The sequence below is a fragment of the Gekko japonicus genome, unplaced genomic scaffold, assembly GCF_001447785.1.
Source record: "Gekko japonicus isolate JY-2015 unplaced genomic scaffold, Gekko_japonicus_V1.1 scaffold80, whole genome shotgun sequence".
NCBI lineage: Eukaryota > Metazoa > Chordata > Lepidosauria > Squamata > Gekkonidae > Gekko > Gekko japonicus.
The window spans coordinates 1,128,603-1,153,334 of NW_015168047.1; the positions used below are offsets into that span (position 1 = coordinate 1,128,603).

General features: G+C 43.3%; 1 protein-coding gene across 1 annotated transcript in view; it reads left to right on the plus strand.

Annotated features, from left to right (window-relative positions):
* Positions 1-24,732, plus strand: part of PRTFDC1 (phosphoribosyl transferase domain containing 1) — a 62,720-nt gene that overhangs the window by 21,843 nt on the left and 16,145 nt on the right. The window contains exon 4 of the mRNA XM_015414295.1: positions 19,095-19,160. Within this exon, the coding sequence (XP_015269781.1) occupies positions 19,095-19,160 (66 nt within the window). The remainder of the gene's footprint in view (positions 1-19,094; positions 19,161-24,732) is intronic.

Genomic DNA, 24,732 nt, shown 5'->3' on the forward strand with positions numbered 1-24,732 from the left:
GTAGGATCACTTCCTCAAATCAAAGAGTACAAAGTGGCTTTCTTCTCTGTTGGAGTAAGAAACCCCAAGGAGGCTGCCTCCATTAGACGAGAATCCTTGGCTTGGAACCTCCTTGCATTTTGTAGAACCTCTCAACATTTGGTGATTTAACCAAGCTCCCATGGCAGCTGTTTTGTTATTGCTTGAACCACCAACTCATTTCGTCATGGTGCTCGCTGCCTCTTCTCAAAACTCTAGGAGCGCCTGCAGTTTCAACATGATTGAGGGGTCCCTGCCTGGCACTTATTTTCTCACTTCTCAACCACTTTTCCTCCAAAAAGTTTTTTGACAGACTATAATGAAATGCTTTTCTTGTTTAAAACTGACTTCTTGTCCTTGAACGTAGATGGATCTTTAAAAAATTTTTTAAATTATTTCCTTAGCTGATAACATCAATTTGTCAGAAGTGATGGGATCTTTACTGACTGACAGTCACTCCCCGGAAAATAGATCTTGGTCTTGTAGTAAACATTCAGTGAAAACATTAACTGTCAGTTTGCAACAGTGGTTAAAAAAAAAAAGTACATTCCATATTACGGTTTTATTAAAGACAACAGGGCCAGTGCTGTAATATTTTTATATACCGTAAATCTTTGGTGTGACTGCTTTAGAGACTCTCTGCAGAGTTCTGATTGCTCCCTTTCAAGATAATTTTGTGGTGCTAGAGAAGGTGCAGAAAAGGGCGATCAAAATGACTGGGGACCTTCCTCATTATGTAGGGCCTAAAGGGTTTAGGAACTTTATGTTTTGTTTTTTAAGATGCAGCACTATAAAATGGTAAATGGTGTAAACAGGACAATGTTTCTTTCATACAGTGCTTATTTTACAAAATTTATACCCCAACTTTCTGCTCTCATGGGGGGGGGATCCTAGATCTCAAGGTCTCTGATGAAATTGATTGGCAAGAGATTGAGGACAAGCAATGGAAAGTACTTCTTTACCCAAATCATAAATTATGGAATACACGGCCACAAATGTGATAATGCCAGCTGAGTGAGAGCTCTTGAAAAGGAGGTTCAGTGAATCCATGGAGAGTCGTTTTATCAGTGGCTTTTGACCATGATGGTTCAATGAATGTTCAGAGGTCGCATACCCCTGATTATTGGTGGCTAGGGATGGTGAGGTGGGTGTTCAGAGTGCATATATCACCTATCCTATGGCAGCTGCACTGGTTAGTTTCTGGTGCCAATTCAAAGTATTGGTACTTACCTTTAAACCCCTAAATGGCCTGGGACCCTCATACCTTTGAGACTGCCTCTCCTGGCATGATTCTCCCTGTCTTCTCCAATCTTCATCTTGGAATTTACTGAAGGTCCCTGGTCCATGAACTGCCTGCCTTGTGTCAGCAAGGGCAAGGGCCTTCTCAGTAGCCGCCCCTGTCCTGTGGAATCAGCTGCCCGAAGAGGTGTGTTCCTCGTGGGACCTCCCTGGGTTTCACAGGGCACGCAAGGGTGATTGTGATCCACCAGGCAGCTGGTATACTTCCACTGTGTCTTCACCATCTACGCATCCTACCATGCTTCATAGTGGATGGATTTTAATGGGGATAGGTTTTTAACCGTTTTATATTTTAAACATTTATTTATTGTATCTTCGTATTGTTTTTATTGGTGTATTTTATTTGCTGTTAGCTGCCCCAAGTCCCATTTGGGAGGGAGGGAGCGGGATATAAATTTGATAAATAAATAAAATAAATATTGGTTGCTAGGGATGGCAGGGTGGGTGGACAGGCCGGATGGAGGGACTGTTGTCTTTATTCTCTGTATATTGGCTGGCCACTAGTGGAAATGGGAAGCTGGACTGGATGCTGATCTTCTACAGAGATCCAGTTTGGTGTGAGAGCCAGTTTGGTGTAGTGGCTAAGTGTGCAGACTCTAATCTGGGAGAACCAAGTTTGATTCCCCACTCCTCCACTTGCAGCTGCTGGATGACCTTGGGCAAGCCATAGTTCTGGCACAGCTGTTCTTGAAAAAGAGCAGTTTCTGTCAGAGCTCTCTCAGCCCCACCTACCTCACAGGGTGTCTGTTGTGGGGAGGGGAAGAGAGAGGAGTTTGTAAGCCGCTCTGAGACTCCTTTGGGTAGTGAAGGGCGGGGTATAAATCCAATCTCTTCTTCTTTTACAGTTGCTGCATATGTTGAGCTATTTTATTCAAATTCCTCAAGTAAAAATTCCTTTTGGCCTTGTTTCTTGTACTGTATGTGGCATTAAGTTCTTCCTGTACAGGGAACTCAAGGTCAAGCTGTTGATGAGCTATCATATCACCGAGAAGGGTGTGTGCTTCTGATGGACTGTAATTGTTTGCTTACTTTGTTTTTCCACTAGCTTTTTTATTGCTTCAAGAAGTTATTTGAGAGGTTAGAATAACATCAACCTTGCCAGGCTGCAGCGTATGAATTCCTGGATAGTGGAAAGATCCCAGGACACGATCATGCAGCAAAATAAAAACTTAACGACTAATGTTAAGGCAGAAAATATGATCTTCTCTATAAGCTTTCCCTAAGTATAGAATATGCATACTGTTTTCTGAATGGACAGCTTTTCCCGTGTAGGAGAAATGAAGTGTATACACAACGGGAGCCCTTGCGAAAGGATGATGCACCCATCCGTTACAGTTGCGCAATTTCTGCCCTCTACATATTGCCTAGCCTAGGTAGCCACCTAGAATATGTTTGCAAATCAGGGTGCTTATCCTGGAGGACAACTGATATCCACTTTCTATGGTGAATAAACCCTGATTTATTTTTCCTATCCTGTGGGTATGCATCAGCTTATATTTTTAAAAATTAGGCTGATGATGGGTTAGATCCAGCTGAACTTTTTACTCAGTCTCAGCCAGTTGCCTTCCAAGGCACACACCCCACCCTCCATGGATTTTGTATTTGCAGCTCTTATAATTCTCAGCACAGCCTTTTTGAGTGGTCAAGAAGGAGACGTCCTTCCTTCTTCACCAGCAGAAAAGCTGCTTGGATCCGACCCTATGGCCATAGTCCCCTTGTTGGACAGTATTAAAATCCATTTTGCACCAACATCTTTGATGGAGCAGGGGGACTTAATCAATTTGGCTGTCTGATACACACAAGAGCATGTTGTACTCTTACTTTCAAAAATACAAATTCAAAAGGAAGGAATTCTTTTAAATATTTTCCCTTTGTCTAGACAGATGTTTTCATTGGTAGAAATTTGAGAGCGCTGCATTTTTCAACGAGTGCATGCACAGTTTCACAGCGTGGGGTTACTGAGCTGCTCTGAGCCAGGAGATAATCCTGCTCTTCCTCCCTCTCATTCATATAATTAAATTTGGAGGTTAACTCTTCCCCACTAGTGGCTGAATGGCATTCAGAATGGCCTTTCTTCTGCCCCCCCCCCCCGAAACTGCTTGCACAGTGACGCCATGGGTGGAAGGTTAATCTACAGCAGAGTGGAGAAACACAATCTTGCATTGTTTCGGTGCTCTAAAAGAACTCATCATTAGAAAACATCTCACTTTGTTGCAGTGCTGCTGTTCAGTAGCCTCTTACAGTGTAACGCAGGCCATACGCAAGTGCCATTGAACTGGAGTCACCCAGAGTCTAGGATGGAAATAATTTCTACTTGTAATTGCGGAGCTGCACTGGATCAGCTGGATTTTTTGTTCTGCAGATCTACCCTAGCTTTTTTCCAAAGTTGTGAGCCAAGCTACAGAATTTCAAAACATTTATCGTATCTAATTAAATTACTGTACACTAGCAAAACTCTACAGGTCAGGTGGTCGAGGAAAGCTCTTTTAACTGATAGTATACCTGTGGTAAAAGAAGTGTGGCAGGGTTGCATTTTGGCTCCAGAACTTTTTGCAGTCTACTTAAATTATTTGAATCCCTTCTTGTCAACATTAAATGTAATGGCTTCATCATTAAGGGAACATCAAGTTAATATAATGCTTTATGCTGACGATGTCTTATTACTGTAATTGACTAGACAAGGTTTAAGAAACAAAATCAATTAATTTATTAATTATTGTGAAAATGAGCAACTTAGCATAACAAGAGAGTGAGAAAGACAGTAATGGGATACAATTGCAAAAACGACAGAATGATCTTGGTCCGAATCCAAGGCATCACAGTAATCCAAGTCTATGCCCCAACCACTGATGCAGAAGAGGCTGGACTGGTTCTATGAAGACCTACAACACCTCCTAGAACTAACACAAAAAAAGATTTCCTTATCATCATAGGGGACTGGAATGCTAAAGTAGGAAGTCAAAAGGTAACCAGAGTAACAGACAAGTTTGGCCTTGGAGAACAAAATGAAGCCGGGCAAAGGCTAACAGAGTTTTGTCAAGAGAATATGCTGGTCATAGCAAACACCCTCTTCCAACAACCTCAGAGGAGACTCTACACATGGACACCACGAGATGGGCAACACCGAAATCATATTGATTACATATCATTTGCAGTCAAAGATGGAGAAGCTTAATACAGTCAGTAAAAACAAGACCTGGAGCTGACTGTGGCTCAGATCATGAGCTACTCATTGCAAAATTCAGGCTTAAACTGAAGAAAGTTGGGAAAACCACTAGGCCATTCAGGTTTAACCTAGATCACATCCCTTATGAATATACAGTGGAGTTGAAGAATAGGTTTAAGGGACTAGATTTGATAGATAGAGTGCCTGAAGAACTATGGACGAGGTTTGTGACATTGTACAGGAGGCAGCAATCAGCACTATCCCAAAGAAAAAGAAATGCAAGAAAGCAAAGTGGCTGTCTGATAAGACTTTACAAATGGCTGAGGAAAGAAGGAAAGCAAAAGGCAAAGGTGAAAAGGAAAGACTTACCCAACTGAATGCAGATTTCCAGAGAACAGCAAGGAGAACAACCATGATGGTGTGATCACTGACCTCGAGCCAGACATCCTGGAGTGCGAAGTCAAATCGGCCTTAGAAAGCATTACTAAGGCCCTGTTCACACGAGGCATTTTGGGCCGGGAGAGGGACGGATCGGGGCCGCATCAAACAGGCGCGATCACACAGCAACATCTGGCAATCGTGCCGTGGCCGTCCCCGATCCGTCCCAACCGCCCGAAACGCGCATCAAAGAAGAACCACCTACCTGGGTGGTTCAATTGAATGGGCCGCGGCAAATGCGGCCGTGGGATTGCTGGCGCGTCTTTTCGCCGGCGCATCCCCTGCCGTACTGCGCATGCTCGAGCATGCGCAGTTCGGCAGCCTCCCCCTCCCACTCGTCTCTTCCTCCCCGGCATCTGATCGTGCCGGGGAGCGATGCGCTGCGGCTGAGGGGATCCGTGGGATCCTGCCGCGGCGTCTCAAGTTTGGTGCGGCTCTGATTAGCCGCGTTTCAGCCGTCCCGTGTGGCAGGGACCTAAGAACAAAGCTAGTGGAGGTGATGGTATCCCAGCTGAGCTATTCAAAGTCTTAAAAGGTGATGCTATTAAAGTGCTGCACTCAATATGCCAGCACATTTGGAAAATGCAACAGTGGCCACAGGATTGGAAAAGGTCAGTTTACATTCCAATCCCAAAGAAGGGCAATGCCAAGGAATTTTCACACTATTGCACAATTACACTCATTTCACACGCTGGCAAGGTCATGCTCAAGATCCTACAAGCTAGGGTTTGGCAGTACATGGATAGAGAACTGCCAGAAGTACAAGCTGGGTTTCAAAGAGGTAGAGGAATTGGAGATCAAATTGCCAACATTTGATGGATTATGGAGAAAGCAAGGGAGGACCAGAAAAACCGTATTTTGGGGCACCGTTATGGCAGCATGTAATTGCTACAGCTCTTGAGAGGCTGCAAACTGGCTTTTTCCAAACCATCTTGGGAATTCCCAATTGTGTCTCCAACTCAGTAATTAGATTAGAAATTGGACTGAGTACCCCCGATTCAACTAATTTATCTAGTGAGTCAAGACTTATTTTTATCACCAAGTACTAATGCCTTCTTTGACAAATTGTGTGAACTGGGATTTTTTGGTAGATGATACTATGCTGATCACTTATTGAAAACAATAACAGAAGCAGTTTTATTACATGATTGGTCTGGGTTACTTACCGATTTATAGAGGAAGTGTTCTCCTTTGTATTACAGCCATATCCCTACAACGTCCTTTACAGTTGCTAATTATTTGGTTACTATAAAAAAAAATCCCAAACACAGTCGTTTAATTATTTTGGCAAGATGTCATTCACTCCCAACTCGTGAATACACAGGAAGGCTTAAAAGGTATTCCCTGGATTGAAAGAAATTGTCCTTGTGCATCTGGAGCAACAGAAACCATCTCACGTGTGCTGTTACATTGTCCTTTGGTTATTAAAAGCTAGGTGTGATATACTGGAATCTCTTGTCAACTCTGGCATTCAGTGCTCTAGTAATTATATTATTATGAAACTGTTTTCAAATGATGTGGGCTGGCTGGAAGCTGCTGCTTGATTTCTTGCATACTTTTTAAAATTTTCTTAGTATTCACTGTTTTATTGATTTGCTCTATTTTTGGTTTTTCCATAATCCCGCCAATATATGGTTGAAGGGAATAACTTTTCATCATATTTGTATGTATATGATGTGCTTGTGTGTGTGTGTGTGTGAAGCATTTCAGTAATTGTGTACCTAGTGAGTCAGCGGGCTAAGATCAGCCTTATCAGTACTGGGTACAAATGCAAGTAAAGCCATTGCTTCAGTGCCAGTGGTTCTGTGTGTGTATGCTCATTTCCCTCTGTGCAACTGCATCTGTGAATGGCTATTTGTAAAAAAAATAAAGTAGTAGTTTCCAGTGATCCCTTTCCCACTTATTATTTGCCATTTTGTGGAACTTTAGGGTTTTAAGGTTTTTTCCCGTTAGTATCTGTTTCCAGGCCAGAACCAGAGACTGCAAAAGACTAGACGACCCAATATTTTCTGCCTGTTTTCCAGTCCTCCCCTTCCTCTGCTCAGTTCTTTAATTCCTTTATGGACTCTGAATCAGCTTCCTATTCCCCCTTTCACCCAAAAACAAAAGCCGTGTAATATCTTTTTTGAAGAGCAAGCAAAATAACACAGTACAATGTATAAGCTACTGAGTTCTCCTGAACTCCATCATGCTGGATTTTTTTAAGGAAGTAGAAGAGGAAAGCCCTGACCTGAATAGCCCAGGCTAGCTTGATCTTGTTAGATCTTGGAAGCTAAGCAAGATCAACCCTTGTTAGTATTTTGATGGGAGACCGCCAAGGAAGTCCAGGGTCACTATGCAGAGGCAGGCAGTGGCAAACCACCTCTAAACATCTCTTGCCTTGAGAACTCCACAGGGTCACCCTAAAACAGTCATGACTTGATTGTATTAAAAAGGGAGGGGGAAAAGATGATTCAGGCCCTAATCTGTCTCCTCCTACAAATGCTCTACATCTTCACTGCCCACCTAACAATCTTGCTTAGGATACCCGCCCAGCCCTCTCTGTTCTTTTGTTCTCTTTCCCAGCTTCTGTGCATAATATATGTTGTGTCCTTTCTCCCCCATATTTTACACACACTCCTCCTCTTTCTACCTTGGAATGACTAGGCTCAACACAGAGATGTACAACTGCACCGGAGTGTTGGATCTTAGGAAGCCCATTACAAGGAGATGTGCATCTTAATTGTGCTTCTCTTCTGTTACCCCAGGCCCCCCTAGGATCGCCAACCTCCAGGCGGTGGCTGAAAGTCTCCCACTATTACAACTGATCTCCAAGCAACAGAGATCAGTTCACCTGGAGAAAATGGCCACTTTGGAAGTTGGACTCTGTGGCATTATGCCCAGAATCCGCCCTTCTCAGGCTCAATCCCCAGAGTTTCCAGGTATTTCCCAACCTGGAGCTGGCAACCCCGGGCCCCACTCCCATCTCTCACGTCCATCTCCCAATTGCCAAGCACTCTACTGTTAACCTTGACAGTTCTTTTAGAATACTTGGGAAAATACAAACCCCCCCCCCCCCCATGACTCTGCCATTCCTTCACTTAGCCTCCGTTTTACTGGAGTGCGTTTTGCCCTTCAGAAAACTCAATTCCAAAGACGCAGAGCTGCCATTTCCACTTAGGCCACCCAACACATACCAACGTTTAAAAACCAACACCATTTAGCTGCAAATAATCTAGATCTTGAGGCTGTCATCTAATCAGCAGTGGGACCAAGATTGAAATGCCGCCCGCTGCTTAATTCCCTTGATTTATTAATGAGTCTAGGAAACCATAAAAATGTCACAGTTCAGACAAAAGAGCATTGCAACTTTTGGAGTTGCCCTGAAATCCCAGTGTCCGGCCCACTTCCTGAAAGTTGGGCTTTCATTGTTACGCTCCCCCTCTTGGAGGAAAACTTTCCAAATAAAAATGGCTGCAACCTTTATAAACATCTATTAATCAAGGTGCATTGTTTGCTACGTTGGGTCTTTTCTTAGGAGTCGGGACAGGGAAAAGAGATTTCCTGTTTTAAGTGTGATGAGTATACAAATTCCAGTTCTATAAAGTGTTCGTCCGGAATATGCAGTAAACCCTTCCAAACGTGCTAAAAATAGATGAAGGTATGTATACACTTGAACCGACACTTCCAAGGTAGTTGGAAAGCTAGAGTTCGCTTACGGCTTTTCTAGAAGGAGCAGGAGACGGGCAGCCAGGTGTGTCCTCCTTCAGCTATTAATGGAACATTAAAATGTAGGTAAAAGGCGAAAGATTTATGCGATCTGAAGAGAAACCAGAGTATGTGAGTCACTACTTATCCTCCAAGAGTCTTGGAGACACTTGGAAATGATCCTGTTTAAATAAACCTAAAATAAGTGTCACCCCAATTCTATCCTTGTTAGTGGAAAGTGCTGTCAAGTCACAGCTGACTTATGGTAACCCTATAGGGTTTTCAAGGCAGGGGACATTCAGAGGTAGTTTGCCATTGCCCGCCTCTACGTCATGAACCTGGTACTCCTTGGAGGAGTTTCATGCAAATACTAGCCGGGGCCAACCCTGTTTAGCTTCCCAGATCCAACAAGATCAGGCTAGCCTGGGCAATCCAAGTCAAGGCTGAATTTTTATCATTGCAAATACAGGTGGAATCATCATTCTGTGTTTCAGGGTGTATTTCTTTCTCTTTTTTTGTTTTTAAAATGTTTATTAAGATCAAGTATAACTTATAACATGTACAATAACTGCAAAACAGTATACAAAAGTCCTGAGAATCCAAAATTACAAACCAGCCAGTTAATCACCAACAAAGTTTTCAACATACATCAGGTGTATTTCTGAGACCAGTCGTCACAAAGAATTGATTCAGTGATCCTGAAAATGGGATGAAAAGTTGGCTGAGTTTGGGGTGTGCAGTGAAACTGTTCTACAGTTTCTTTACAGTGCTTCTAAGGTTTATCTGTATAGGCTGACACAATGACACAAAAGCAGAATTCTCACCCAAGCCTTTCTGGTGCCTATGTACAAACGCTTGATAGTGAGACCTACCCAATGCTCATGGGCTGCCATTGGCTGAGCAGAAAACAAGAGAAAGGGAGGAGGAGGAACTGGTCAGCTGAGAGTTCTTTCCTTCGTACCTGCTTTTCACTTTCATCACAGCAACCCCCTCATCTCTAATGACTGTGTGAAGCTGCTCTATAATGCGTCAGAGTATTTGTCCTCCTAGCACAACATTCTTTATTCTGACTGATATTTGCTCTTCAAGGTTTCAGTTACACGGAGGACTGCCCAAGGCTTCAACTTGTGGACACTCAATGAAATTGCTGAGCAGTCGGGTTAGAACAGATAAACGGAAGTACTTCTTCACCCAAAGAGTGATTAACACATGGAATTCACTGCCATAGGAGGTGGTGGCGGCTACAAGCATAGACAGATTCAAGAGGAATTAGATAAACATATGGAGCAGAGGTCCATCAGTGGCTATTAGCCACAAGGTATAGATAGGAACTCTCAGGCTGGGGCAAGTGATGCATTGTATTCTTGGTGCTTGGGGGGGGGGGCAACAGTGGGAGGACTTCTAGTGTCTTGGCCCCACTGGTGGACCTCCTGATGGCACCTGGTATTTTTGGCCAGTGTGCGACACAGAGTGTTGGATGGGGCATTGGCCTGATCCAACATTGGCTTCTCTTATGTTCTTAAGTCTTGTTACCTGACAGGTGTTAACTTAGACTGCCAACAGTTGAGCCTGGAACCATCATCACAGAAAGCTTGTCGTCCTCAGCCTATGAGTTTGGTTGTGAAGCCCCAGTTGCTACGAGCCAAACTAAATGCCATGGCAGCTGCGGGTCCATCCTATGGCCACTGATGTCATCTAGAAGCACTTGTAGGTGTTTTTTTGTCTTTGTTTTTTAATTGTGGCAAGGTTGTGCTCCAGCTCGGGTGGGAGGCATGGTAGAAGAACTGTTAGTACACCCAAGTCCTGTTGTGTATTTTTTTAGTTCTCAAACACCATCACAAGCACAAAAATCAGTTCCTGTCTTTTGAAAACAGAAAGTAGAAGTATAAACTTGGAATAAATGATATAAAAATGGACAGGCGGTAAAAGGTCTAATCCACAGTTCAGTGAGACAGACATTTAAAAATGTAAGGCGGCTGTATTTTTGCCATGATTACAGTAGCCTTTTAAACAGTTTAAAGGATTCCACTTTCTGCCACAAGCTGACAGATGTGTGCTGGTTATGCGTTGCTTTCATGTGAGCAAAGCTCTTTATAGCATTTTTGTTGGTTTTTTCCCCCCCTGAGGCCACCCTATTCATTGCACGTGTCACTTAGAATGGATCCAAGAACTGGCCTCTGAAAAAGTAAGAGAAGCGTAACAACGTGCTGCCCCACCCAGCTCAAAAGACATGATCTAATCCTGAAAGAATTGGCCACATGCAAGTTGCTGTTATCATGGAAGGCCTGAGAAGGTGGTTGCTGCAGAAACATAGGAGGCTGATTTCTTTCCTAATGTACTCCATGCTAGAAGAACAGCCACACATGCACATACTGGTTCATCTCAAATGCTCATGGCAGGTTGCGGCATATTTCTAGAAACCCATCATAGCCATAAATTAGGAAGCTGAAACTCTGTCTCTTGGCCTAGTACATTTTAATCCCACCCTTCCTCCAAGGAACTCCGTTTTATCCTCATAAACAAGCCTGTGAGTGAGGTTAGGCTGAGAGAGAATGTCTGGCCCAAGCAGGGCCCTCTCAGAGGTTCACAGAGGCCCGGGCCACTTCCAGCTTTTGAAGCTCCTAGACATAACAAAAATGAGAAATGACAACACATGATGCGCGTTGAAACAGGTTGTGAAACTTATCAGAGAACACTCTCTTCGAGCTAGTTGATACATTGCTCAGCACATGAGTGTATGAAGTGAATCCAAGCTAAAGCGCCTGCCTTATGTTTATATCCACTACTAGGGCATGTACAGAGAGAGGGACAGAGGAATTGAATTTTACGCCTTTCTTTTGGATCCCTTGCTCAGTCTGTGCTGTGCTGAGAGTATGTGTGTGGACATTTTCTTTTTAATAAATGCTTTATGGCTGGTGGCGGTTCCCTGATCCACATTAGACCTCCATTGTTCTGTGCATGCTATTTTTAAAAGGGAGCACTAGGAGGCGAGGGCAGTCAGTTGGCAAATGTCTCTCCCCCCTCCCCAGTGGTGCACAAGGCAGTAAGCTGTCCCCGTGGTAACCAGCCACTGGATAGCAGGAGACACAGAGGCAAGGCTTTAGAATGGCAACACTGAGAAGGGCAGCTGGGAGCCCTGGTCCTCTCAGTGGCCGACTCCTACAAAGGCCAAGTGGTGGCAGCGGTTGACTCAAGAGGGAGAGAGAGAGAAAAGCCCCTTTGGGTATTGGGGAAGCCAGGTGGGTGGTATGTTCCAGGCGAAGACCTTGGAGGGCAAGGCGGAATAGGGCCTGCAGGTCAGAGCACACTGATTAACAGAGCAGTTCTAAGAATACTTTCCTTAGAATAAGCTCCATTGAATGCACCTGAGTATACATGCTTAGGGTTGGCTCCTAAGTCTCCATTATTACCTTTAAGACTCAAGGCTTTAATGGTTTTGTTGTGGGTGGGGAGAGGGTTACACAGCTGTGCTGTTCTGGTTTCAGAGGTATTAAGCCACCAAAGGCCTATTCTGATACATAATTTATTTCCCCCACAACTCCCTGCATTGCAGATAAAGCAAGAAGAAAATGGGCATCAGTTGTAGGTGGTAGGATGCGGCAGATCATGCAGAGGAAATTTTCTATTATCCGTGCAGACTGGAATGACCCAAAATAGATTTTGGAAGTCCTGTGTCGCACCCAGGGCTGCCATAAGAGATCACTGCAGGTCATTGGGAAGGAAACCATCTTCAAGGTTTATGTTAATTCTAAGTTTCCTTACGTTGCTGTTCTATTGTTACATATCTTTTTTCATTTATATAACCTTTTCCTCCTCTTCATACTTCTACAGCATTTATTATATCCAATAAGACTTGAATTGCTGACTTGCCTGGTCTAACTCACCTAATATCATGGAGGGCAATTTTTTAATATGGCCTCTGAGGAGAAAATCTCAGAGCCAGTGAAGGGTTAGAGTACAGATAAGTGGCACAATTCCATTCTGGGCAAGAGTGAAGCTAGAGCTGCTTGGTTAAGGAAGATGTAGGTTTTTAATGCTTTGGGGAACAGCTTCATTGTGGAGATCACATGAGACAGTTGATCTCATTGTACCTTAGATGGCCCTTTGGCAAAGTGGATGAGTGTACCAGAGGGGAAAGGGCTTTTGCTGCCACAAGAACGACAGGCTGTTGTTTTGCATGGATCATTTGTCTGTCAGAGCCTAGCACATTGTCTGAGCTATGAGAATGTTTAATAGCAGAATTAGTTGGCAGGGTTCGGTCTCATTCTGAACCAGTCTTCCAAGATTTACTTAGAAGAAGATGAACCTATAAGAGCAATATTTGAGCCATTGGAATTAAATCTTACCGATAGAGTTAGGGCAAGCTCTTTAGACCGTAACAGACCTTCACCAGTTTCTTCTCGGATCAGAGTTACCATCTTTATTTTCTTCCCCTAGCAGGGCCCCTGTGGTTTTAATCGTTGTGTGACAGAAATTCCACAGATACTGCTTTGCCCCAGTATGGAGATTTGGTGAAAGGGAAGCTTACATCAGTTGGGTTTCCCCTGGTTAAAGGCACAGGAACCCTCTCAATTAAATTTTTTAAAAGTCTCACAGTATGGAAGCTGAGGAGACAGCATAAATGCTAGCCAGTATCCAAGGAACAGAGGGCTGGCAATAGACCTGAATGAAAATTCCATTAATGGAGCCTTAATGTGCAGAAATGGTCAGCTGAAGCTCTTCATGACATGGAGGTGAATAACATCCCATTAAGCCTCTATGAAAAGGGCAGGACATCTTTTCTCCAGGCTATTGGCAAGGAAAGGCAGGAAGAGATCGATACACTTTACCAAAGGCCAGGGGGACCAGCCTAGACTGCAGGCGTATCATCATGATAAAACTCATGAAATTGCAGATATGGTACAGAATCAGGGAGGTCAGATTGCCCACTTGAGTGGCCGACCTCCTTTCAGTCCACTCTGTGTCCTGCCACTGCTCCATAAGGTGATAGGAGGAGCAAAATAGCATCCTTTTTTACCATAGATTTTTGAGTGAATTCTAGAGTGTTTCATGATGCGGTGAGGTGACATCACTTCCAGTTACACAGCTGGAAGTAACATTGCAGCAAGCCCTCACCAGTTTTCTGGGGGGTTCTAATCCTTGGCTGGCAACCCTAAATGGTATCAAGTGGAGGGAAGTTACAAGTTTGCATTGACACCAAGGAAATAATGCTTTGGCCCTACCCTGGCCACCAGTCTCTGCTGTAAATCCTGCAGACTGCCAGAACCAAATTATAAGGTTAAGAGGCCCCAAAGAATTAGTCCCCCAAGTGGTAATTTAGTAATTTTTAGTAATTATTGTGTATTTAGAGGCCCCTTGTAGTAAGAGACATGAAGCCCACAATCCCCAACAATGTGCCCATCAATGTGTTTTCTGGTGCCCACTTTCTTTTTCCCCAATGTATCTCTTTCCCAAAGGATTGAATCCTGACTTTGCTTAATCTCATTGGAGCAGGAAGTGCTTTAGAAGGGCAAGGAAGAATCACCTTTGTATGGTCAGTTCCTGTCATTTTCTGATTGGCTGCAGCTTCCATGGCAGCCATTTTGTGGTGGTGTTTGCTACCTGCTTTCAAAATTCCAAAGCTCCTAACAGGTTTAACAGAGTTGAAGAATCTTGCCTTAAGCGGTAGCTTACCTTGCTTGTACAAAAATCCAGCTCTGAAATTCAACCACAATATGTAAGCAAATTAAATCAAGACCTTTGATCTCTTTCCACCCACCCCTTCTCCTTTCCTGGGGTGGTATAGTCTAAGTTCTTCTTTTTTGTAGCTCTGCCATTATTAGTTTCCAGCTTATTCTCTGCAGTTTTCAGAGTGAACTTAAGATATGTTCCTGACCGCAGTTTCTTCAATTTGTAATGGAAAGTCATGACAATTATCGGATCAGTCCCATTAAAATGCCTTGAAAGGTTGTCCAGAAGACAGTAAACAACACATGATGAGTAACAGCAACATATCGAGGCTAGAAAAAAGGCCCGTTGAGGAACACGAAAATGCTTAGAATGTTGGAGGCAAGACTCAGGCAAAGCAGCCAGTGGATAAGGAGACCCTCTGAATGACAGATCAGAGAGCGAACTGATTTTGGAGTGTGTGGAATGTTCTAAAGAAGTGCCACCACCATTTGGCTTTTATTTATAAGGGAGATGAACTGAGGGAGCAGATCAATGAGAGCGTCTGCTTCTTCAGCCTCCTCTCTATGCTTGGGGAAAGCCTTTGAATGAACTTTTCAGATAACGCCATTTGGAAAAGTTATGTATCCCAGCTTGGCATGTAGGCATGACAGAGTACAATTCCATTCATGTTTTGCTGAACTTTAAAGATATTCAGAGAAAAGGAAATGGATGTTGATAGCTAAGAGGTTTAAAAAGTCAGCAAGGCTTGAGATGTGATGATTGTCGCAATGTTTGATTAAACATGTGGCTTTAGATGGAGGGTATTAATGCCATATGTGGAGGTGGATTTTTTTTTTCATTTGTACATCTGCTTGTGACATTGCAAGGAAATGTTCTTCTGCCTTGGCAGCAATTACAAATATGGAGACGGGAAATTGCATAGCAGTTTCCCCAGTAGCAGCCACTCCACAGCTATACAAGCCTCACTTTTTCTGACTGGCCTGTCTAATCCGGTGCTTTGAAAGACTCTTGGATTCACTTTTTAAATTATTTGCCAGCACCGGACTTGCCACTGCAGCCAAGAGTGCAAAAATGCAATGGGAAAGTACTTCAAAGTAATTGAAAGAGATTTTACCATTTATTATAAAACTGTAAACAAAGATCTTTTGCATATTTCCCCTATTGCTTTTTTCCTGTTTATCCCTAGAGGTTGGAAGACTCCTGTCTACAAAGTAGTTTGTGCATTTGCAGTGTTATCAAGCAAAAATCTCATATATATTCCCCCACTTTACAAAAATAGCAGAAACTCACATATACCTTCTTTTGGGGACCAAGGGAATTTTCTATCAATTTAGCTCTCTCCTTTTTATACTGCCCTTCCTGTAATGAGTTCCTTCCTCTCAAGTTTTTCTTACAACAGGACTGAGAGAAAATGATTGCTCCAAGTTCACTCTGCAGATGTCATAGTATGGTGCCTGGGCTGGATTTGAACCCGGGTCTCTCCCAAATCCCCCCATTCAGTTAAATTTCCCCTCTCATGTTCCATTTTATGTCAAAGGCTCAGGGAAGGCAACACTAAATGACAAAACATGCAAAAGTATAAACCAATTAATGCAATTACTTTTTAAAAAAATAATTGTTTCACTTGCGTAGAATCGCCTTGATATGTTGGCCAAACGGTCCACGTGGGGCATTGCTTTTCAAACTCCAGGGTTTCTTAGAAGGTTTTCCTCAATGGAAAACCAGTAAAAATGGACAGTTTGTGTGTGATTACTTATCATTTCCTGCACTGCACAGCCAAAGGAAAGCACTGTGCGCATTCTAGGATATACCCAACGGCCCTGCACACAAATGCCGCCCCAGAATTTGCCTCTATAATATGCAGGGATCTTGCAATTTGACTAATTCATCAGGATGCCTTGGCACACAAACAGATGTGAAAATATTCCTTGGGGGTGGGAGGTGTTAAAACTAGTGGTATAGGGTACCATCTTTGGCATCCAGCTCTATAGCCAGAAAAATTTTGGTCTGGGAGGGCAGGTGGGGGGCAGGTCACTTAGGGGCCTTCCCTTCCAGAGCCACCCTGCCCCTTCTGGTCGGTTTCACTCCCCTCCCATCAGCTGTTAAACCGAGCAGCTGATCTGCCAGAGTGAGACTGACCAGAAGCAGCAGGGCAGCTTCCTCACAAAGGCCTTCACCATGCAAAATGACATAATAGAACAGAGTGCCATGACGTCTTGCCTGCCAACTGTTTTTAGAAAGAGGGTGGGGCCAGGTGGGGATTTTGCTCAGCAGGGCTTCTGATTGGCCATTGGAGATCTGATTGGCTGTGCAGATTTTTAAAAACGTTGCTTGGGCAGTGTTTACTGCCACAGTCTTCACTGTATGACTGAAGCTAAGCTGTGTGTATGCAAGAATATGTTCATTTTAAAAGGCATCCTGTTAAACGGAACTTCTGCCTAAACTGTTGAAGAGTTATTATTAGAGTTATGCATGACCTCACTTTCTGAGATGTTGTAGCTGGCTTTGCCTATTTGTGGCAGCCGTTTTGGGATTGTGCTCACCATCCAGTGTCATAATTCCAAAGGTGACTGCAGGCTCAAAAAGGTTGGGGACCCCCGTGATAGAGGCACTAAATTGTCTCAGATTTTGACCATCTTATAGGACCTTTACAGTGGATCAGCTTTAAATGGCTCTCTGAAGGCCTGAATAGCCCAGATTAGCCTTTTTCAGATCTTGGAAGCTAAACAGGGTTGGCTGTGGCTGGTATTTGGATGGGAGGCCTCCAAAGAAGGCCAGGGTTGCTATGCAGATCAAAGCAATGACACATCATTTCTGCTCATTTCTTTGCCTTGGAAACCTCATGAAGGGTTGCCAGAAGTCAGTTGCGACTTCACAGTACTTATTATTATATAATAAATTATTATGTATATAATAATTAAGCAATATATAACCCAATTAAAGGAAGTGTAAATTGGAATAACATGCCTTGTTTGCTTTTTTTTTAACCTACAAGCTTGCCATAAAGTATATAGTTTGTAGCATAGAAGCATAGGCACGATCCACCCTAAATTACAGTGCAGTACTAAATACTGCACTGTATTGAGCTGTGGTGGCTCAAGTGGTTAAGACGCTGAACTGCAGGCTGTGGAAGGGCTGTAGTTCAGCAGTTGGAGACCCGGGTTGCCACGTGACGGAGTGAGCTCCTGTCTCTAGTTCCAACTCCTGCCAACCTAGCAATTCGAAAGCAAGAAATTGCAAGTAGATAAATAGGTACCACTTCGGTGGGAAGGTAACAGCGTTCCATGCGCCATTGGTGTTTAGTCATGCCGGCCACATGACCACGAAAATGTCTTCGGGCAGCGCTGGCTCTTTGGCTTTGAAACGGAGATGAGCACCGCAACCCTAGAGTCGGATTCGACTGGCTTTCAAGTAAGGGAACCTTTACCTTTTTACCTTACTAAATACTGAAGTCAGTGTACTTAGAAAGGTGTAACTCAGTTTAGGAGTTCGGTTCAGTTTATTACAGGTCCATATGACCAAAGTCTTGACCAAAGAAAATGCAAAAGGGGGGTAAAATAGGTACATAAAATTAACATAACATATGACAAGGTACATAGTCACAGTCACATAAAACCCAGGCTGAGCCCAGAGATTAAAAATTACCTAACTACACTTGGGGCGGAGCCAACTAACTAAAATTATCCAAAGATTAGTTTAGGAATTCATTGCAAAGTGTATAGATTCCATTGATTTAAGGGGGAGGGAATTACCACCCATAATTCTCCCATCCAAATATATGGAATTTAACAGTCCTATCTGCACTTCTATGGAAGTCAGTCCACTAGAGAGGGAAAACTGTTTTGAAAGAATCCCATTATGATGTTCAGTAAGTCTCATGGAAATAAAAACTACTAAGATCACTTGACCAATCCTCTTCCTTACTACAGCCCTCATCCCATGTGGCTTTTGTTAACTGCAGCTCCCACGGTCCTCAGGACAGCCTTTTCTGGTGGTCAAAAGGGACACTTCCTTTGATTTCCACCCGCAGAAAAACTGGTTGGATTAAAACAGAGTTTAATACTTTTTCATAAGAAGAGTTGATTGGCAGTTGAGTTGTCAAACCGGAATGAGAAATCCACAAGAAAAAATTTCTGGCATGGTTTTTTTTTTTTTTCCCCACAGAAACGTCTTCGGGCAGTGCTGGCTCTTCGGCTTTGAAACGGAGATGAGCACTGCAACCCTAGAGTCGGATTCGACTGGCTTTCGAGCAAGGGAACCTTTACCTTTTTACCTCACTAAATACTGAAGTCAGTGTACTTAGAAAGGTGTAACTCAGTTTAGGAATTCATTGCAAAGTATAGATTGCATTGATTTAAGGGGGAGGGAATTACCACCCATAATTCTCCCATCCAAATATATGGAATTTAACAGTCCTATCTGCACTTCTGTGGGAGTCAGTCCACTGGAAAGGGAAAACTGTTTTGAAAGAATCCCATTATGATGTTCAGTAAGTCTCATGGAAATAAAAACTACTAAGATCACTTGACCAATCCTCTTCCTTACTACAGCCCTCATCCCATGTGGCTTTTGTTAACTGCAGCTCCCACGGTCCTCAGGACAGCCTTTTCTGGTGGTCAAAAGGGACACTTCCTTTCATTTTCACCTGCAGAAAAACTGGTTGAATTAAAACAGAGTGTAATACTTTTTCATAAGTATTCATAAGTATAAGTTGTCAAACCAGAATGAGAAATCCAGAAGAAAAATTTCTGGCATGTTTTTTTTTCTTCCCCACACTGGACGTACAACTAAAGCATTATATACTTTTGTTTTCCAGAATGACCAGTCTTTGCAAGATACACAGATAATAGGGGGAGAGGACTTTGCGGAGCTGACAGGAAAGGTTTGTAAACGTTTAAATTAAATCAAGTTTGTAGGAAATCAGGAGCCCAAATGTGTTACAGCTGATCACTTCAAACTGTGCACCTATTAGACAGCCAAAATGAAATCAGCACTGCCTTGAAATATGGTTGCTGCATTGTATAAGGGCAAGTGTAAATGAGACAAGCCTGTGAGGAAAGCACTTGCTGGTGCTCAAAATGGTGGTGTCATGGGACAGCCACTTTAAAGCAATTGGCACTTTATCATTTCAGTCTTTTGGTTTTCCAGAAACCAGTGACAACAAGAATGCAGACGTTTGCCTCCTTAAGGAAGCAGGGCTCAAAATCCCAGCAGGCCAGAGTAGACATCTCAACTAGGTCCTTGCTGTTCCCATGTGGGAAGATAAACCAGCTTATTATGGGCATGCCTCAGATCCCAGCCCCCAAAGCTAGTTAGAGATGATGGCGATAAGAGTATGGTAATGTTTACAAAGGTCATGATTCCCTTCAAGACTCGCTTAACACAGACATTAATCCTTCTCTCTATCACCTAATTTAACAGGTTGTTACTATGTATCTTGAGATATGCGCATGTGTTTTAAAAAGGTGTTAGAAAGATTCATGACACATCAGTGACTATTAACCATAGTGACTAAATGGAACCTCCACATTCACATGAATTTGTGAAGCTGCCTTATACTGAATTGGACCAGTATTGTCTACTCAGACGGGCAGAGCTCCTTCAAGGTCTCAGGCAGAGTTCGTTCACATCACCTGCTTCCTGATGCTTTTTTTAAAAAACTGGAGATGCCTGGGATTGAACCTGGTACTTCCTGCGTGCAGATGAAATGCTCTTCCCCTGAGTCCCAGTCCCTCTGCCCATTAACCTTCTGAATATCAGAGCTGGCGGTCAACAGCAGGGGAAAGCTTTTGCCACTGTGCCCTGCTTGTAAGCCCCTAAGAGGCATCTAGCTGGCCACTATGTGAAAGAGGATGTTGGACTGGATGGACCATTGGTCTGACCCTTCACAGCTGCTCTTCTTATCACACCCACAGCACCTCCACCTGAGTCACTGATAGCTGGCATGCCAACGCTGCATGCAAATACCTTGTGCACACAGTGTTTGTTTATTTAAAACATTTGTATCCCACCTCTCTATAAATATCTACATGTTGACTCATGGCATTAGAAATAGCTGTGAAACGTAAACCACAGTAAGTCCTATCAAAGCAGCATCAACTGCAGGATAAAAGAGACAGCCATTAAAACAACTTCAGTTTAAAATCTGACACTTCTAAAAGCAGCACAGCACAAAATCTTCTAAAAATCCTGGTGGCATTCTAGCAGCGGTGCAATAGAAACAGAAGAGCTAAAGTCTCCACGGCAAGATCCTTCCCTTCCTTAGGAAATTTCAGCCAATGAGAGTAAACGGCAGTGGGTTCGGTGGACCAATACTCTGACTCAATATAAGGGGACGTCATATGATTATTTATTTATTTTATAGTCCACTTTTCTCACTGCAACTCAAGAGTATGTGGATGGAATGGGATAGCCAGACATCACCAATTTATTTGGAAGGATAAGTTTGCAGTTTCTAGGCCAAATCCCATGACAGAGACTTCTGTTCTAACTAGTGACATTTTTGGGTCCTACCAAATGTTATGTTACATGTACCAGTTCCACTAATATTTTCAGTGTTAAACAGAGAGAAGCCTTTTTACGACAAACAGAACATCCTACATTAACGGTATCATGTTTACTTTTTGCCTTGCTTACAGATGACTTGAATAATCCCAGCTGACAGGATCAGATAAAGCTTGATATTTTTCAAAAAAACAAACACTGTTTTTTTCCAGAGTAGGCTTAAAAACCAATTTTAGAGCCATGTAGAGGGAAATGAAAGCTGTGTAAAACCTAGTATTCATATCCACAGCGGTCTTTAGAGAGCCAGTTTGGTGTAGTGGTTAAGTGCGTGGACTCTAATCTGGGAGAGCCAGGTTTGATTCCCCACTCCTCCACTTGCACCTGGCTGGATGACCTTGGGCAAGCCGTAGTTCTGATAAGAGCTGTTCTTGAAAAAGAGCAGTTTCTGTCAAGAGCTCTCTCAACCCCACCTACCTCACAGGGTGTCTGTTGTAGGGGAAGGGAAAGGAGTTTGTAAGGCGCTCTGAGACACCTTTGGGTAGTGAAGGGCGGGGTATAAATCTAATCTCTTCTTCTTTTTTGCTTGAAAGATTAACTTTGGAGATATAATTGATGCAAAACTCTCTCCTGGTATTTAATGAAAACAGATACCAGCCTCTCTCAGGATCAGCCTCATACTGTTATTGATAGTTAGTAAAGAATTGTATAGCTCATGTGTTAAGAAAACTCCAACAGTGTGTCTGTTAAGTATAGGGAAGAGGATCACCTGCCTAGGCAACTGACTCTAAATCACAGTGGGTTGTTTTCAGTCGGCCTGTCAAATTCAAGAGGGCCCAAAGCACCTGTGCTTCTTAACAGGCCCATCAAAGGAAGAATTGAGGAGTTCCAGTGACTCCCCTTGTGAAACAATCACAACAGACCACCCTTTATAGGTTTGTCCTACCCCAGTTAATTGCAACATCTGAATGCAGATGGTCTAACTAATTGTGGCTTATTGGTTGGCACCAAACTGAGACTGCTTTGTTACTTCAGTGTGTACTACTCATGGCTTGTTATGACGTATGAATTCATGAACTGCCGTTCCGTGAGTAGCAGGCACACACAAAGCCGCCTTATGTTGTGTCAGACCACTTGTCTATCAAGATCAGCATTGTCTACTCTGATTGGCAGCTGCTTTTTAGGGTCTCAGGCTGAGGTCTTTCACGTCGTCTACTACCCGATCTTTTTAGCTGGAAGTGCCAGTGATTGAACCGGGGGCCTTCTGCATGCAGAGCAGATGCTCTGTCATGGCCCCATCTTGACCATCCCTTGTGGCTGCCTCGTCACAGACATGGCAGTGAAGGCAGGAAGGTCTCCTCCATTTGGGGGGAACATAAAAGAGAGGCAGGAAACTCGGGTTTGTTACTTACGTCAAGTAGACAAACCAGAATTAGTAGTGCACACCATCAACTGTTTAAACCATGGTTTATTTTGACATCTGAACACAGCATTGTTATTGTACAGGTGATAGCCTTCTGTCTGCTTTCCACACAAATGATCAGCATTCTGAAATTCTCTGCAGCCAAAGAGAAGATGGTTCAACATGTGCTGAGCAAAAGTAAAGGCGTGGTTAGGAAAGTAAAGATAAGCAGCTAGCACTGTGGTCTCATCCTCTGTTGCAAACGTTAGCTTTCCATTCATCATTAGCAACATGAAGGTTACTGATCTTGCCACAGTGCCTGGTTACTCTGATCCCTGTCAACTGATTAAAATAAAATATTCTTCTTCCAAATCCGGGCTGCATGGCCATATGGTTATGGACATATGTTCATGAATTACAGGATAAAGCTAGTGTTTGTTACATGTAAATTGGATGATACTGAGTATAAGATAGAGGCATAATGAAAATGTGATAGGAATAAGGTTTGCCAATTAATCAGGAAAAACAAAATAAAGCCCTGGCCTGGACTAATCCTGTCTCTTTAAACAGACTTTGATATGAAGAAATGAACAGCAGATAGTGCTGTTCGTGGTATGGAGCTGAACAGTAGCTTTTGCACATGTCTAATCTGTGTAGAACATATTGTCAGAGAACAGAAATGAGCATTCCTTGCCCAAATGTAAACACATTCCTACATAGGCATATACGCATATTGATTCCATCTGTGTGACTGGGAATGCCATGTCCGCATTTTGGCAAATGTGCTTGGAAAGAGGCAGATCTGGCACACTCATTCCTTTCCCTCTCTCTGTATGTGTCTTGGCCCTGTTTACAGGTCTGTTGTGTGTACAGGGCTTTTATCTCCAGCAAATAGCTTGGGAACAGATCTCTGCTAAAAACACAGCTACAGGTGTCAGTTCAAAAGTTAACTGTATAAATATCTGTCTAACTAACTAGTGTGTCTTTATCCCACCCTCCTTCCAAAATCTCAAGGCAGTTTACAAAACAAAAAAACTCCTAAGTTTGCACAGGGATACATTCTCACTGCAGAACTCAGAAGCCCAATTCAATACCCCACCAAGGGGGGTAAAACTAAAACAAAATCTGGTAAAAACTCCTAAACTTGCACAGGGATAAATTCTCACTGCAGAACTCAGAAGCCCAAGGGGGGTAAAACCTACCCAGTGCCCCTTGAAATAGGACTGTTTCATACATTCTGCAAAGTGCAGGCAATGAAGGGGCTTTCCTTTGTCCCATTGCACTCTGTTGTCCATCTGCTGGACACTACTAGTTCAGAGGTACAGGACCTCTGACATTTATGGGAAAGGATATTGCTATTGCCACGAATCCTTTCAGTGGGAAAATGTCTGAGATCACTCCCATTATAACTTGCAGTTCTGGATCCAGGAAATCATATCTAGAGATCCTGTCTTCCCAGGTGTACATGCTGTCTGGTGCTTTGCTCTAGACACTGCAGCAAGAGAGACGTCTCCCACCTGCAGTAGAAAATACTGCATCTTTTAGGCCCAGATCATATAGGGTGCTAGGAGTTCCAAGATCAGAGCAGTTTTCTTGGTGAATTGCAGGTGTGCAGAGACCTGGATCAGACTGAGACAGGGGGAGGGGGATAACCCTTTCCTTCTGCACCATTTCCCAGACCTGAAGTAGACCCCTGGAGCTGCTGTCTGCCTGCAGGGCTGTTTCAGGTTGGAAAAACTGTGGAGAAGGAATGATTAACCCCCACCCAATCTGAATGGGAGGGTGTGGCGGGAGCAGGTGCCTGCTGTCTTAAAAAACAACAACACTCTGGTCAAAAGCTCCTGAAATGGCATCTCTTTTGGCCCACGGACTGTGTCCCTTAGCCAGAGATTTTTCAGCCTCTCCCACAGGATGTTTGCAAACATTGTTCAGATAATTTCACTTCCTCTTCCGGAGCAAATTATAAAGGAGCAGAGCTATTCCTGATCCAACAGCCATTCCTGTGGTTACTAATCAAGAAACGCCTGAGCGCTTGCTGTATAACCAGTTACCGTTGACCTGCATTTTTTGCTCAGTTTTCGATCACAGCCCAATCAGAGAACATCCTTCCTACATGTAAGCATTTATGACTATGTATTGTGGGCAGGGGTGGACCGGCTACTTCACTTACCAGGAAAATTCTTTTTGGACTGAAAGGCCAGCAGCGGGTCCCGACCTATGTGTTGGAGACTAGTGACCTTGAGGCAAGATTGGCCTGTACAAGGGAAGGGATCTCAGTGGCCACCCTGGAGCCTTGGAACGTCCACCCCTAGATGATTCCCTTGGCTTTTCTGAAGCTGGCACGTTGCAGAAGGGTAAATCTGTTTTATTGCTTTGGAAGTCAATCATTTATCTGTAGAAAAAAGCAAGAGCCCAGGAGCACCTTAAAGATTAACAAAAATTGTGGCAGGGTATGAGTTTTTGTGAGTCACTGCTCACTTCTTCAGATAAATCTTCATTTATCTGTTATTTTGATTTTCTATATACCCTGCCTTTCCTTGGGTTGGAACTA